General features: G+C 54.0%; 1 protein-coding gene across 2 annotated transcripts in view; it reads right to left on the bottom strand.

Annotated features, from left to right (window-relative positions):
- Positions 1-3,156: 3,156 nt before the first annotated feature.
- The window catches only part of GARNL3 (GTPase activating Rap/RanGAP domain like 3), a 140,580-nt gene continuing 126,998 nt past the window's right edge, over positions 3,157-16,738 (bottom strand). The window contains exons 23-28 of one of the 2 annotated variants that reach the window (XM_036260802.1): positions 11,531-11,638; positions 10,179-10,297; positions 7,859-7,997; positions 6,950-7,165; positions 5,061-5,187; positions 3,157-3,737 (exon numbers count right to left, since the gene is read on the bottom strand). In XM_036260802.1, the coding sequence (XP_036116695.1) occupies positions 3,560-3,737; positions 5,061-5,187; positions 6,950-7,165; positions 7,859-7,997; positions 10,179-10,297; positions 11,531-11,638 (887 nt within the window). In that variant the 3' untranslated portion in view covers positions 3,157-3,559. The remainder of the gene's footprint in view (positions 3,738-5,060; positions 5,188-6,949; positions 7,166-7,858; positions 7,998-10,178; positions 10,298-11,530; positions 11,639-16,738) is intronic. The other variant, XM_036260803.1, reaches the window with a different exon arrangement.

Below are 16,738 nucleotides of genomic sequence, written 5' to 3' on the forward strand. Positions count from 1 at the left end.
ACGGTTACTGTGTGCGTTGAGATCCGCCCTTCAAGTCGAAGTAGACCAATGGAAGCAAGGAGCTGGTTGGCGAAGCCCCTTGGAACCGCCCCTAGGACAGAGTTATCCAATGAATAGGAGGAGCAATGTTACCCAATTATCCAATGAGGGTGTGGCGCGAGCTAGGCGGGGTCAAATAGGCCTCCAGCCGAGCCGGCCAATGAGGGTGGAGGGCGGGGATTGCACTTGCCCCGGAATCGCCTCTCAGTCTAGCTTCAACCAATGAGGCTAGGAGCGGGACAAAGGCGGAGCACGTGGGTCACGCCGAGGATTTCCAGCCTGGACTTTGTGCAGTTGCCAATCCTCCTGTAGTCCCCTCTGCAGTTCCTGCTCCTCGTCAACCGCTGCTCTGGACCACGAGTTGGAGAATCCTGGCCCCTCCGCCTGGCCCTGCTCTGTCTGTCGGGAGCCGCAGGGCTGGAGTTATCCAAATGACTGTCCTAATGACTATCCTGTGTCACTCTCCTCCCAGACGCAGAGCCTGGCCCGGCGTTCCAGCTGGGCTGCCCGCAGGAGGTGAGGGGTGGGGGTGGGGAGGGTAGAGGGGGTTGGGGGGTGTCCCTGGGCATCGCAGCCCGCATTCGCGCGGGTCACCACTTCGAGCCCTCAGATTGGGGAAGGCTGCAGTTTACTACGACTAGGACCTCCAGGCGCGGGGGACCCGTGTTGGGTGGGGTCCCCCATGCTGCCTGTGTGACTAATCAGGGCGTAAGTGTGAGCTCCACGCTCCCTGTTAAGTTCCTCTCACTTCACAGGTAATCCCGACTCTTGAATCTTCATTCAAATACCTCCCAGCTTTGAGTCCCTGCGGATGTTAACAGCTGGAGTTGAGGATGATGAGGTTAGGGCTCTGGAGAATCGTGCCATTTGTATCCAACACTCTCTGGGTGCAGGCAGCTGCAGTGGAGTGCTGTGTAATTCTGGAAGGAACCGCGGCTATGCATAGGAGGCTTACCTTCTCATATTTCTCTGGGCCCCTGTTTCCTCATCTCTAAGTGGAGATGACAGTATCTGTCTTCCAAGAAGAGTTTTCAGTAGGGGCAATGTACATGAACACCAAGCACATGGGAAGCACTCAAATGCTGTATGATCGTGATAGGTGTTTGACCTAGTGCTGTCACCTGACTGTACTACCTTTAAGGACAGGCAACTTCCTCTCTGTTTACAAAGCATCTTGTGCTCGAGTTATAAATTTTTATTACAGCACTGAGCACTGCTTTGTGATCACCAGTTTACTTCTCTCCCTCCACCAATGCAAAGACCTCCTTCTCCGGACAGCACTTGGTGTTTGCAGGGTGGATGAATCACTCAAACTCCATGGGTAAACTGTTCAGTTAGACAGTTTATTTTGTAACTCAGCCAGTGGGTTATGTGGAGAGGCTTATGTAGACAGGATGCTCCAGTGAGTCCAGCTAGTGCCAGCCAGCCCTCTGAGCCATGGGCCCCTACAAATCTGCTCCTGCCCGGGACTGGTGGCCTCCCTCCCCGTGAGTGTGCAGTGTTCACTTCTTGACCACTGTAAGCAGATGCTGCTGCCAGAGCAGCCTCCTACACCCCCCTTCCTTTATAAGCTAAGGACCATCTGTCTGATTAGTAGGGTCTACCTCTTGTCCTTTCTACATTCCTTCCTCAGATCTGTGACTTTTGTCAAATCATGGGGTGACTCTGATACTGTCAATCTTTTGTAAAAATGGTCTAAAAAGCCCTTGATTTTTCTCTTCCAGGCTGAGAAGCAATTCACTTCAGGAAACACATGTACAAGCTCATAAAGCTCACAAATTAGTTTAACGTGGAAAACATCAGTTGGATCCAATGGACACAACCACTCTGCCTGGCTCTGCTTGGTGGCCAGGAGAGAAAGCCCAGCTCTGGGGCCAGGAAACTCACAGGTTCTACTCATTGCCCCTTTCTGAGCCTCAGTTTCCTTATTTGAAAAGCAAAAAAATAATAAAACCAGATTCATCAAACTTTGGGTGAGGTCAAGACACAAGATGTAATGGGTTTTGTTTTCCCCTGTCTGTGAAGGGCATAGCAAAACACAAAGGAAGAATGGGAGCAGAGGCCACAAGAAGCACATTTGGTTGTCAACACCCCCCTCCCCCCAAGCACTGTCTTTATTACTAATTTGCTTTCTGACTCTTCTGCTGAAGGGAACCAGGCAGCCTTCAGCTTGGATCCACCATCATGTTGAACCACGTGTGCAACAGGCAGGGAGGGAAGCTCCCCCACAGTGTTCAAGGCCCACGAGGAGGCAGGAGCCAAACTTCTGTCAGGTCAAGGTCATGTCACACTCAGAGGGGACCTGCAGAACTCAGAGCTGCTTTAAGAGGAGAAGTGATTTAAAGTTTCTTTTGATGGGTAATATGGGTAAGAAGAGATGTAATAAAATGAAATCCTCAGACTAAAGCTAGAGGTAAGTTAAATTTTTACAATGTCTGGGAAACCAGTTTCTCCCTTTGATCTGTCCTGGCTAGAGGCTGACAGTTGGCTGTTTCATTTGCACATGGCCAAACCCACGTTTTCTTCTCACTTTGAAGAGGGAACAGTGGAAGGCAGATAAATCACCGGAAGAAGGATAATCATTTGAGTTATGTGAAAGAGCAAAGCCGACCTGAACAAGAGAAAGGAACTTGAGAATGACCACTGTGCTAGCTGTTCCCTGGTTATAGATGTCAGAGTAATAATAAAACCAAACAAAATCATCTTAAGACTCTTAACAAGCTCCTTCCTATACCTTATTATTTTTCATGAGGACACAAGGAGGAAGAACCAGGAGCTTCTAAAATCTAACTACCTGGCTCGGCCAGTGTGGCTCAGTGGTTGAGCGTTGACCCATGCACCAAGAGGTTGCCAGTTCAATTCCTGGTCAGGACAGATGCCCAGGTTGTGGGCCCAATCCCCAGTGGGGGGCATGCAGGAGGCGGCCAGTCGATGTTCTCTCTCATCGATGTTTCTATCTCTCCCTTTCCTTTCCTCTCTCTAAAATCAGTAAACAAAGAAAATAAATAAATAAATAAAACCTAACCAACTTTTCTCAAGAATCTAAGGGCAGGAACAGAGCTGGTTCCTAAAACAGTAACGGGGTCAAAGGTACAGAAAGAAAACTTATTTTATAAGAAAATTTAAAAGCAAAGGATTTTCTTTATAAAAGAAACACATCATGTGACATAAAACTGTAATAAAAATAATTTTCTCATCTATGTATATAAAATAGAAGAGAAGGCTGCCATAAGAATGAACATTTTTTATTTATTCAAAGTTTTGATCTAAAACTTCAATGAAATCTACCACCTGTATTACAAGGGGACTGATGGTTCTTGGACAGAAGGAAACAAAGGTCGAGAACGATGGCACTGGACACTAGAGACTGACCCAAGCTGGCCGAGTGTGCGGAAGGTTTGGTCCAATAGATCACGACAGGCTAACAGCCACACTCTGTTGAGAAATGATGTGAGTACTGGTTAGAGAGTATAAACCTCCATAAGAAAATCAGAGGTGGCACACTCTCTTCGAACTCTGTTTACTTCAAGTCAATAACGTCTTCATCCGAGGAAGCCGTGAGCTGGAAGGGGCTGCTGCCCCAGACCGGGCTGCCTTCTCTGTCTGCCCCAGGGTCCTGGTCGGAGCCTGCTGAGTGGCAGTGCCCTTCGGAATTGGCTTCGGCAGTGGAAGGACTTTCCAAGGAGCCTGATGTAATCCTAGAAGAGAAAAGGCACCGGAAAAGGATCACTGGGAACACCACTGACCTGGGCCTAGTGTCTGGCAGTTTCCTGCTCATTTGAGCTCCCAAGCCTGGCTTCCCCCACCCAGTGAAGGGAGAGGTGGGGGCGTGATGGAGCTTGGGGCCTGCAGTCCGACAGCCCGACCTCGTGGACTGATGTGTATTCCAAAGGCCAGTGGTGACACATGGGAGGTGCTTGTGAGGCATCACTTACCCTGCTCAAGTGCCCATCGAGATAATGTCACTCTGCTTCAAACCCTCCCATGGCTCCCTGTGGCCTGAGGTTAAGGCTGAAACTCCTACCCACAGGCCGTAGGGCCAGGCTTGCCGACCCCGCTAGCCTCCTCCCAGCCCTCAGTGTGTCTCCATCTCTCGCTCAGCTCGATGCCACTTCCTCAAAGGAGCCTTCCTTGAGCGCCACACCCCCTGCCAAAGTAGACCTGTCCACCCCACATCATTTATCTTTTTAAAAATTTCCTTATAGCACGTGTCCCAGTTGGAAATGATTTAATGTGCTTATTGGTTTACAGGTTTATGGTTTGTTTCTCCGAGCGGGCAGGGGCCTGGTCACATAGTCGGGCTCGACAGAAATTTGTGGATTAAAGCCCGAGCAGATGCTCCCCCTCTGGCCTGGCTACTGCTTCCTTATTTATGAGACTTGGCTCCGCTGTGCCTGAGGTGTTAGATGCCCCTGCCTCAGGTATGGGGTGGATCGCACCCCACTTTCCTCTGCATCGCCGGCCCCCTGGAACGCTGCACTTCCTACAATGTCCTTGTAGGCCCTCCCCACAGGCCTGTGAAGCCCGTCAGCCCTCTCCGTGTCCCCAGCACCCAGCTCAGCGCCAGGCGCTCCAGGGGTGCGTGCTGGATGAATGAACGGAGCACAGAAGATGCCGCCTGAGGGACCAGAGGCTGCCAGGGGACACGCCAGTGGGATTCAGGCGTTCACTGGCAAGGGATGCTGAACTGCCACCCAGTGGGGCTGTGGCAGTTCCCTTCCGCGGAGTATGGCGGACACGCCTCTCCTGTCGCTCTCACTGAGCATCTTTTAAAACAAAATCTCTGTCAATACATATGATGAGCAAAAAATATAAACGTGTCTTCCTGTCCTCTGATGAGCATTTGTTGGAGTGCTGGTGAGGCCGCCCATCCGTCGGGCCTCCCGCTGCTCTCTGGGCAGCCTCCTGGAGGCGCTGGGGCCGGCCCATGGCGTCCCCGACAGCGGATGGGCCTGGTGCCAGTGCTGTGACTCGAAGGGCCACCACCTGAGCAGGGCTGCTGGGGCTGCTGCTTCCTTTACCTGTCGCTGCTCGTTGACCTCACTGTCCCTGGCGTGGGACCTCCATGGCTTTCTTCAAACCGCTTCCGGGCCTTTGATTTAGGCTTTGATGCTGCTTCTGACCTGGGCCCCCCGTCATCGGAGAGACCTGGATGGCAGGGAGAAGCACAGGTCAGAAGGTGCTCCCCACGGGGCTGCCAGGGACGCAATCCCCTTGTTCTCGGCTGGGAATTGGTGTGTTGTGGGGACAGAGTCAGGAAGAAAGAAGATACAGTATGTATTTTAAAACATATGTCCTTGGTTTTCTTGTTGGTGGAAGGTCGTCCCCTCTTCCCCCGATGATAAAGAATATGTGTATTGCCAAAAATTTAAACACTCAAATCGAGAGACTCAGAAGAGTTGAGCAGAAAGAAAAGCCTACCCCTGGCAACGGTAGTTCTCCAACCCAGTTCGGTTCCGTTTTGGAAAAGCACAGGGGCTCGTAAAACTGGCTGGAGATCAAACTTACATAAGAAATGGTGGGTCACCCTGGCCGGTTTGGCTCAGCGGTTAGAGCGTTGGCCTGCGGTCTGGAGAGACCCGGGTTCGGTTCCCGCTAAGGGCACGTACCTCGGTTGCAGTTTGTCCCCGGCCCTGGTTGGTCGTGCGGGTGGCAGCCACTCGATGTGTCCCTTTCACATCGATGTTTCTCTCTCTCTCTGTTCCTCTCTCTCCCTCCCACTCTACCTGAACAAAAAATGGAAAAATGTCCTCGGGTGAGGATAAAAAAAAAAAAGAAACGGTGGGTTGCAAATAGCAACGCGCAGGTCTGGAAAGCACAGTGGAAAGTGCCAGCTTCTGAAACCAACCGACTTGGCCAGGGCCAGAGCCCGTGTCTCCGGTGCCCGACTCCCCTCCTGTTGTCCACGAAACGGGACTGTGGGGTGGGCGTGTGCTGAGACCACTGTTCTTGCAGTTTTAGGGCACGCAGGTCCCAATTCAAGTTCTTTCTGGCCTAACGTATCATTTTCCCTCATGTTTTCTCCATTCTGAACAAAAAGCTTTGTAACAGGCTAGCCTTTCCCAGTTATCTTGCGCTTTATGTTTCTCTGGTACTGTCGCCCGTCGGCAGCCTAGAGAGGGCATCACCAGTGCCTTGCACGTGTGCCATCCCCACAGACCCACCCCCACGGTCCAGGGCCTTCGAGAAGTAATAACGGAACCGCACCGCAAATACAGACACACACAGGAAATTTAACCTTTTGGATATACAAGTATAAAACTGCATCTCAGAACTGTAGGATAGAAGTCCTCCTAGGCACTTTTCTAGGAAATCACACACACACACACACACACACACACACACACACACACACACATTTTAAATCCTCAGCCCAGGATATTTTTTTTCCCATTTATCTTCAGATAGAGTGGGAGGGGGGAAGGAGGAGGGGGAGAGGAGGAGAGAGAGAGAAACATCGATGTGAGAGGGACACATCAACTGGTTGCCTTCTGCATGACCCCAACCAGGGCCGGGGGCCAAACCGCAAGCAAGGTACAAGCCCTTGACTGGAATCGAACCCACGACTCTTTGGTCCACAGGTGGACGCTCGAACCGCTGAGCCAAACCAGCCAGGATGATACTTATATTTTTAAAAATTGTATCAGACTAGACATACTATTTACAAAGTGCCCCCCACCCCCTTGGCCATGGTTTGGGCAGCTTTCCACACCAATGAACGTAGACTGAGACATCGCTGTTGGGGGGAACCGGGTAGCATTCCTTGGTGTCGGTGCACTGTATTATTTATAAACCCTTACTGAAGGGAAAGTTTCTTTTTAACTCATTGTTTTGGAGGACAATGACTGTCCAAAGATACAAACCGCCGGTATATTTACAAACGGAAAACAAACAAATCGAGAGCCATTACCTAGCAGCTCCCTGCGTGTCCTGCTTGCTATTTCTTTAATCTCCATCCGGGACAGGGACAAGGAGTGGGTGACGGGGATGGCGGCGATGCCCACCCCGATGGAGGTGGGCGGGGTGATGACCTTGGAGACCAAGGGCGATTTCAGAGGCCGCTCGATGCTTCTGCCCACAAGGTTCCTCAGTGGGATCTTGTACAGATTTTTGGATTGAATTTCACCTGAGAAGTGATTTAGAAACGAACGTCAGGACTTTAAGAAAAGTTCATGTTATTGACAAGAGGATGATTTCTTGTTCCTCAACAGCGGGCAGGAAGGAAGTCTTCATGCTGCAGGCGAATCCCCCAAGTTCCCATTAGGAGCAATAAAGGGAGGTGCCCGACAGTCGTGTTTTCTAAGGGCGCCGTTTTCACGGGTGAAGTGGGTAAGATGCACCCACCACTGGCAGCACATAGAAGGCCACCAGGGGAGCCCAGGCCTCACGGAGCCACACGGGGACTGACGCGGTGAGAGCCGGGCAAAGCTGGGCTCAGAGTGACCGGCAACCACACGAAGGCCTCCGGGACCCTGGGCGGAGCCAGGTGGAGTGTGCAATGGGCGTGTTGAGCGACAGGCGGGTCTCATGACCATATACTTCCCGCTACAAAACCCACTCTGTTGTTAATCCCCGAGGGACAAGTCACTTTGCTCGACAAGTCAGAATAGTTCCGGCCTCAGCTCCCTTCTCGCCGCTGAAACAATTATTTTGAAAATTTGGGGGGGGGGGGTGATCACTGAGTTTCTTAAGAATGCAACCCCTGCATTCAGGCACGTTTCTTATGGCCCAGTGCCCTTTGTAGGCAGTAGTCCCATGTTGATGTCTGACCGTGAATGGAGTAACATCCTATTGATGAGACAGTAAAACTGGACCTCACCTTCCCCCAGGGATGCAGGAAACACCGGCGCATCTCCGCCCTGGGGCGTCTGAGGGGAGTTGTGGGCACTGGCCCCCTTGGAGCTGCCTGCAGACCAGACCTCGTTCTCCGCGGCAGTTGCTGTGAAGTATATGTCCGACTAGAGAGAGAGAAACGTCAGAGCTGCCTGTGTTCTGAGCCCTGCACACAGCGGCCCGGGTCCTCACTCAGCTCCTCCGATCAGCTCGGGGCCTGGGGAGGGTCCCCGGGAAAGGCCCGCCCGCCCCTCCCCTGCCCTGGGTTCACCTGCCCTCCCCCATCTCGTTGTTGACACACCTGCAACCTTGACAATGCACACCTCCCTAACAGGAATCTCAGAACCGGAAAGGACCTGGGGACTCAGTCAGGACCGCTCACAGGGGGCAAATGGGTCGCTCGTGCGCTGGGTCCACATGAGATCCTGCCCACCCGGGACGCGCTGGTTCCGTGAACCCAAGGGCTGGAGCCAGCGGGCACTGAGGCAGGAGCCCCAACTTTCAGGGATTTTACAAGCCATTCAATACAGCCGTTATTAAACTGAGATGAATTATATCAAAAACAAACGTACTCAATATCAAAATTCAGCCATTCCTAATTATTTGGCTACATTTACTGTGATCTGTGCTGTTGAGGTTTTCACAGCCATGGTATCTGAGTGGGGGGGGACACTGAGTAATAGTGGGTCCTGCGTGCCACCCCCCAGCTCTGAGTCCATGGTCCCACGGGAGCTCAAACCGGATCATGGTGGGACTGGTTACACCCCGGAAATCGGCAAAGCTACACACCGAAGCTTGATTTGTTGACTGTCTAGACTTAAAGCGATGGGGAAAATGGTAAGAATAAAGGTTAAAATGAAAAGGTGTGTCGAGTCTAATGCTGAAACGGAAAGAAGTTTTGATTTAATGACTGACTTTTTGTTTTGTTTTGTTTTTTGTTTTGATTTATTTATTTATTTATTTATTTATTTATTTTATTTTTTATCCTCACCCGAGGATATTTTTCCATTTTTTGTACACATAGAGTGGGAGGGAGAGAGAGGAAGGGAGAGAGAGAGAGAAACATCGATGTGAAGAGACACATCGTGTGGCTGCCACCCGCACGACCAACCAGGGCCGGGGACAAACCGCAACCGAAGTACGTGCCCTTAGTGGGAACCGAACCCAGGTCTCTCCGGACCGCAGGCCGACGCTCTAACCGCTGAGCCAAACCGGCCAGGGCAATGACTGACTTGTGTGAGGGTGAGGAACAGTCTAATAGTAGCTCCCGTATCAGACTGAACAGAAACTTGCTGGAAAAAGAATGAATGGACTGAGCTGTACTCCGGCTGCAAGATCACTGGTTCACCTGCAACCATAGGTTGGTTACAGATACGAGTTCAGCAAAAATTAACAGAAGCATTTTGTGAGAGCTAATGGCTGAGTGAGTGAGTGGACTTTAGGATACAAAGCAGTACATATTTTATCTGTAAATTGTAAGCTTTTAATTTTTATATCAGTAAAATATGTAATTAACTCATGTACGGATATGTGTATCTGCACACACAGACACACACACACTTTCCGGAGGCCTGGTTCGACATTCACCACTAGTGCCACGTGAGTGATTTGGTGGCTGGGTCCCTGCCTTCAGAGAAGTGTCACGGTAGAGGGGCAAGTAGACAGATATGCAGTCACCACCACCAGATGTGATGCCAGTCAGGGCAGAGAAAGTGCCAGGGGTGCAGCAGGGGACCAGCCCCGCCTGGCAGGGTCGTCTGGCAGGGTTGGGGAAGACCTGGAGGGGGTGTCTGTCTCAGGGGAGGTACTAGAACAATCCTCTGGATCATGGATCAGTGCCATGACACGGGGGAAGTCATCTTCCTCCCTGTATCCTTGGTTTTGCTCAAATTCTGTGTTACTAAACCCAGATTACTCTGTTCTCCATAGTGCACAGGATTCAAATTCAAATCGAGGACAGAAAGTGGACAGGAAGAAAGCGCTATTTCAAACTCCTATTTTTCGGACTTGGAGTGTCCTTTGCGCGACAGTGACCAGTGCCCCTGTCTCTTCAGCTGAGTGCTCCCCACCGGCCACAAGCACCCAACAACGTCCGCGTCACTAGGAGGGGCGTTCTGAAGCCCGCGGCCATACACAAAACCCAGCTGGGAGTCGCTCCCAGTGTGCTCATGTCCCTTCCCGGCAGCACAGGCCACATCGCCCTGCTCATCCTAGCTGGGCGGGAGGGTGTCCCCGCGGCCTGACCCCTCCTGGCGCTGGGGCTCCCACAGCCCCTCAGACAGAAACACGAGCCCGGGTCTACTCACCCTGGAGGCCAGGAGCTGCAGCTGGGGCACCACTGCCGTGTGGACCAGGTTCCCGTTCACCACCAGGCGGATCTCGATGGAGTCGGTGGTGAAGGCCAGCAGGTACGGGAAAGCGCAGACTGCAAGGGGACAGGGGCGTCGGCTCCCGCCCGCCTGGCTGTGAGGGCGCTGCTGGCTCACACCCGCCCCTGCTCTGCTGCTTCTCTCCTTCCCTCTGGGCATGCGCCCCGACCCTGACAGCCCCCCTTACCCCCAGGCTTCTGCTTCTGACGGGTGCACTGCCCCCGTGTCTCCTGCCAGCTTCCCGGCTCTGCCCAGCTGACAGCCCCTCTCTGGCCTCACTCATTTGTCCTTTCCTGTCACCGGTCACTCCTCTGGCCTCCCCCTGTCCTGCATCTGGCAGGGGTGGTGTCTGTCCCTCACCGGGTCCCTTGGGTTCAATGGGTTTGTTGAGATCGGCCCCTCTTCTTGACATTGTTTCTATGACACCTTGTGACTTCCAAACACCACAACTGCCTGGGTTGCCCAGCGACCCCCCTTTGCCTCTTTGGCCCCTTCCCGCTCTCCCCCTTCGGCCTGGCCCTCTCTGCGCTCTCCTCCACCCTCGGGCCTTCCCCTGCGGACTCCTCGCACTCCCTCGCCTCGCCTCGCCTCGCCCCTGCTCTGCCCAGACCTCCGTGGGGTGGCTCGGAACAGAACGCAGCATCTCCGCACCGCCCTCTCCCCCACCACATCTGATCTGTCCTTAGCCAGACGGTCCTCCGGCACCGCGACGGGCTCCTCCACTCCCCTCGGAACTCTGGAAAGTCTACCTCTCAGCACATACTTTTATTTCGAGGAAAACAGTACTAACTCGAACATTCTTGGTTCAGATCTGACTCTCAACAGGCAGGTGCCCAGCTTGGACCCCGAACCACATGCACGAGGCACCGCCATGCGTGTCCTGACATCCCCAGCGCAGGCCAAGCGCCCCAGCTCTGATCCTAGACCTCCGAGCTTCAAAACTAGGAACGGCACTGAAAGTGGGTGCTTCTCCCCCAAGTCCGTCAGTGTTTCAGGACTGGAGCCCTCGCTCGTGGATTTCAGAAAAGGGGAGCGAGCCCCAGAAATGAAAGGACACGGAAAGCTGGGATTTCCGATTCCGAGGCTCTCGTGCTTGGCACTGAGAACTGGGAGGAACAGGGGAAGACAACGCCCCGAAGGGGAACAATAGAAGCAGTTAAAGAGGAAAGAACACCGAGTACCCATGTTCACATAATTTATGGCAGCTCAGCAGGAAGCCAGCGAGCTGCTCACAGAGGATCCCGGTTCAGACCAGGCGAGGGGAGAGGGTTGCGGTGGAGGGTTCTTACCGATCGCACAAGGAGCTTGGTTCCAACAGAACTGGAAATCTGACGCAGACGGTTGAACCAAAAAAGAGCCCCCATTTAACGGACAAACTTTTTTATAGATGCAACTGTCTGCAACGAAACAATAGCGACTCATTTTTGTTAGAGACAACGTTTAGATCGCTGTAATTAGACAAATGAAAAACAGGCGACAGGAACGGCATCCTATCTGTTCGTTCTTTATAAACAGCTGGTGCGACTACCGTCCTGAGGCCAGATCCTCAGGGTCAGAACTACAATCACCACAGCTGCCACTTGGGGAGAACTTACCACGTGCCAGGCTCTGAGCTTTAAAAACACTAACCCGTGTCATCTGTACAACCTTACGAAGCTGATGCTAGTGCTCCGCTCACTGTACAGGTGAGAACATGGAGGCGAGGAGAGGTGAAGTCGCTTGTCCGAAGCCTCAGCCGTGCTGTGTGGGGAGGACACAGGTCCGCCCGATGGCAGCCCCTGGATGGGGGAGGCCTCCTTCGAGGCAGGCCACACACGGAGCCCCACGCAGCAGGACAAAGAGGTGAGAGCCACAGACTGCCCCCCACATTTTATTGGGAAAACTTGAAGCCATGTGCCTGCACCCCTTGGTGCACCCGAGCCAGCATTAGATTAAAGCCAGATGAGTTCAATGACCCTGCTCCGAGCTCTGCACAGTCCGGGTGGGTCAGACACTCAGAGTGCGGAAGGTCGCGGAGAAACAGAGGCCGCTTTCATTCCAGAAGCCCGTCATGTCTTTTTAAAAAATATATATTTTTATTGATTCTTTTAGAGATAAAGGAAGGGAGAGAGAGAGAAACATCGATGTGAGAGGGGCACACCAATCGACTGCCTCCCACACGCCCCCTACTGGGGATCGAGCCTGCAACCCGGGCATGTGCCCTGACCGGGAATCGAACTGGGACCTCTCAGTCCATGGGACAACACTCAACCACTGAGCCACACTGGTTGGGCAGCCTGTCATGTCTTAGCCAAACAATTTTATTTTAAATTCTTTCTAAGAACAGCTTTATTGAGATACTATTTGTATGCCATAAAATCTATCCATTTTACGTGTACAAGTCAATGAATTTTAGTATATTTACAGAGTTGTACACCATCGCAATCTGACTGTACGCTTCCCTCACCCTAACAAGAAACTCGTGGCCATCAATCAGGTGCTGGAGCTGAGAGCTGGGTCCGGCGTGAGGGGCTGTGGAAGCAGGGGGCTGCCGAGGCCCATGTGGGGCAAGGACGGGGGTGACAGCAGCACGGCCATCCCAGCAGAGCCCACGGCCCCTCTGAAGCTCCCGCCCGCCCTCAGGTCTTCCTGGGATGTCCTGTCCCACTGGGCTCAGGGACCCCTGGATGGGACCTCAGGCTTTGTAAACAGCTCTGTTCAACAGAGGGACTACTAGGGAAGAAAAGCTAACTAGAGTCTGTATGGCTTTGTTTTGCTACCCTGGGAGAAAAGGTCCCCACTCTCAGCTCAAGACCTTGCTCCCTGAGGAAAGGCAGGCTCGGGAAGGCCACCTGGATCTCCTGTCACAGGCTCCTCACCTGCTGTGTCCACTGCCTCCTCCTGTGACGTGGATGCTCTGAGGCTCAGCCTGTCCTCCCCTCCGCGCTGGCCCTCCTGCCCTCCTGCCCTCCTCCCCTCCAGGCTGCCCCCCTCCTCCCCTCCTGCCGTCCTCCCCTCCAGGCTGCCCCCCCTCCTGCCCTCCTCCCCTCCAGGCTGCCCATCCTCCCCCCCTCCGGGACTTGCTCTGGTAATTCTGCCCTCTCTCCTGCACTGCCAGTTTCCTGCCTCCTCTGTGTCTTTCCCAACAGCCTTACTACATGTTTATGTCACTGTTCAGAAAAACAAAATGCATATGACCTCCCTTCCTCCTCTAGCTATTACCCCCTTCTTTTTTCTCCCTTTTCCTTGAAGTGAAATTCTGTGGAAGACTTGTCTCTAGTTCCCCTTCCCCTTCCCTGGCGTCCTGTGCAGTCAGGCTTCTGCTCCGGCTCCAGCTCAGAAACTCCTGCTTATACCGAGGGGTCCTAGGCCCTTGTAAACCTGCCCTCCTGCCCTCCTGCCTCCTGCCCTCCAGGCTCCCATCCTCCCCTCCTGCCCTCCTGCCTCCTGCCCTCCAGGCTGCCCATCCTCCCTTCCTGCCCTCCTCCCCTCCTCCCCTCCTGCCTCCTGCCCTCCTGCCTCCTGCCCTCCTGCCTCCTCCCCTCCTGCCTCCTCCCCTCCTGCCTCCTGCCCTCCTGCCTCCTGCCCTCCTGCCCTCCTGCCTCCTGCCCTCCAGGCTGCCCATCCTCCCTTCCTGCCCTCCTGCCCTCCTGCCTCCTGCCCTCCAGGCTGCTCTCAACCCCGGCGCTCCCGGTCACTCCCTCCTTAAACAGTGCCTTCCAGGACCGGCCTGCTCCTGGTTTCCTCCTTTCCGGCCACTCCTCAGTCTTCGCTGGGTCCTCCTCTCTCCCACTTCTCTTTACACAGCCTCTTTATTCTCATGACTATCTCATGACTAAACGGCACTTGCATGCTCATGACACCCAGTGGAGGTCTCCGGCAGCCCTCCGCCCTGGGCTCTGGACTCGAATGTCCAGCTGGTGGCTGAGGGTCTCCGCCAGGATAGCTAGGAGGCGCCAGCATGTCCAAACTGAACCCAGACCCTCCCCAGCGTGCTCCCCGCTAGGCCCCTTCTCAGTCATGGTATTCTTCGTTCTCCCGGCGGCTCGGGCCCCAACTGCAGAATCTTGTTTCTCTTCCTCTCGTACCCCACTTTTGATTCATCAGCAAATTATCTGGGTTCTCATATTTAAAATACACCTCCACCGCTGTCGTGCGGTCTGACCCATGGTCCCCTTTCACCAGGTGCGCACGGCCGCCCGGTCCCTGCTGTCCCCACCTTTGCCAGCTCCCCTCAATTTTCACACGGTGGCCAGGGTGCCCTTTCTACCCCCGAGTCCGGTCATGGTGCCCCTTTGCTCAAAACCCCCCATTTGCTGGCCAGAGTACAATGCCAGGCCAGCCTGATCTGGTCTTCTTGTGGGTGCCATTCACCCACCGCACCCCCACTCGCTCCGAGGCCACACTGGTCATGTTGCTGTCACCTCAGACATTCCAAGAGAGGGGCCTCCAAACCAGACTGAATGGCTTAGGGAAGGACGCGGAGCGGGTTTCTGGAAGCCCAGTGCTGAGACCGCGTTCATGCTCTGTGTGCTGTGTCCCTGCCTAGCCCTCCCCTGACTGAGCTCACACCGTCCACGGCTGTGCCTTCCACTGTGTGTCTCCAGAACCTAACCTGTGCTGGGCACACAGGTCATTCATATGGTTGAAAAGGGCAGTCTGGCCCTGGCCGGTGTGGCTCAGTTGTTAGAGTGTCAGCCCGAGGACCAAAGGGTCTTGGGTTCGATTCCTGGTCAAGGGTATGTCCCTGGGTTGCAGAATCCATCCCCTGCCCTGGTCGAGGCACACGTGGGAGGCAACCAATCAATGTGTCTCTCTCACATCAATGTTTCTCTCTTTCTCCCTCCCTCCCTTCCACTCTCTAGAAAAGCGATAGACAAAATATCTCAGGTAAGGATTAACCAAAAAAAAATGGCAGCCTGAAGGGGGTCGGGGGAGGGAGGGGTGAGGGCAGGACTAAGAATTGTCACCGCACAGGGAGGAGCTCAGCCTCTGTGACCTTCACTCCTTTGCTTTCCCCAACAGCAGGGAGAGAATAGGGTGACAGATACTCTTTCCAATTTCAAATACATTTTCTTGAAGAAAAGTCCTTTTCTGCATGTAGGAAAGTCTGCAGAGGTGAACAGCTGGGTTCTGAGTGAACGCTCTGCTGAGTCTGGGGTCAAGGAGGAAGACTGAAATCTTGCTGCGCCCGGCACGTGCCGGGCTTCACACGCGCACCCTGGTCAATGCTCACGACAGTCTCCGGAAGCAGGTCTGTCCTCCGGACACTGCTTCCGGAGCTGCACTTGGTGAGGTCACCTCCAGTCCCTGGGGAATCAGGGAGCTCTGTGGGCCTTTCCAGTCCTCCTTGTTCGGTTATCTTTGGACATCAGCAGAGTCCACCCTTTGTCCTGAAATTGTCATTTGTATTAAAGGTGAGTCATTACTCTGTGCTAAGATCACAGCCACATTTTCTTTAAAACAATTTTTTTTTCTTTATTGACATTAGAGAGAGAGAGCATCGACCCAGGCACCAAGAGGTCACCAGTTCGATTCCCGGTCAGGGCACATGCCCAGGTTGTGGGCCCGATCCCCATGGGGGGCATGCAGGAGGCGGCCAATTGATGTTCTCTCTCATTGATGTTTCTATCTCTTTCTCCCCTTCCCTTCTTCTCTCTCTAAAATCAATAAAGAATAATTGTTTAAAAAAAAAGAAAAAAAAGAAAACCCAAGCCACATTCCTGACCCAAAGAAATGGGAGGAAGTGACACGGTTTGGGAAAGACAAGTGGGTCTGGGAAGCTCTGGGATTGCCCAGGCCTTGACCTATGTGGGGTCTAAAGACAGAGAGATTACCCTCCGGAGGCCTGGTGGACTGGGAAACAGACACCCGGATCCCGTGCCGAGATGAAAGCCGGAGGTGAGTGAGCCCGAGGGAAACGGCACTCCTGGCACAGTGCTGGTTCCGCCCCCCTGCAGGAACACCGCCCCAGGAACTCGTCCTGCAGGAACACGGCCCCAGGAACTCGTCCTGCAGGAACACGGCCCCAGGAACACCGCCGCAGGAACACGGCCCCAGGAACTCGTCCTGCAGGAACACCGCCCCAGGAACACGTCCTGCAGGAACACAGCCCCAGGAACTCGTCCTGCAGGAACACGGCCCCAGGAACACCACCCCACAAGAACACGGCCCGCAGGAACATGTCCTGCAGGAACACGGCCCCAGGAACACGGCCCCACAGGAACACGGCCCCAGGAACACCACCCCACAGGAACACGGCCCGCAGGAACACGGCCCGCAGGAACACGTCCTGCAGGAACACGGCCCCAGGAACACGGCCCCACAGGAACACGGCCCCAGGAACACCACCCCACAGGAACACGGCCCGCAGGAACACGGCCCGCAGGAACACGGCCCGCAGGAACACCGCCGCAGGAACACGGCCCACAGGAACACCGCCGCAGGAACACGTCCTGCAGGAACACGTCCCCAGGAACACGGCCCCAGGAACACCACCCCATAGGAACACCGCCACA

This window comes from Molossus molossus, unplaced genomic scaffold (genome assembly GCF_014108415.1).
Source record: "Molossus molossus isolate mMolMol1 unplaced genomic scaffold, mMolMol1.p scaffold_m16_p_14, whole genome shotgun sequence".
NCBI classification, from domain to species: domain Eukaryota; kingdom Metazoa; phylum Chordata; class Mammalia; order Chiroptera; family Molossidae; genus Molossus; species Molossus molossus.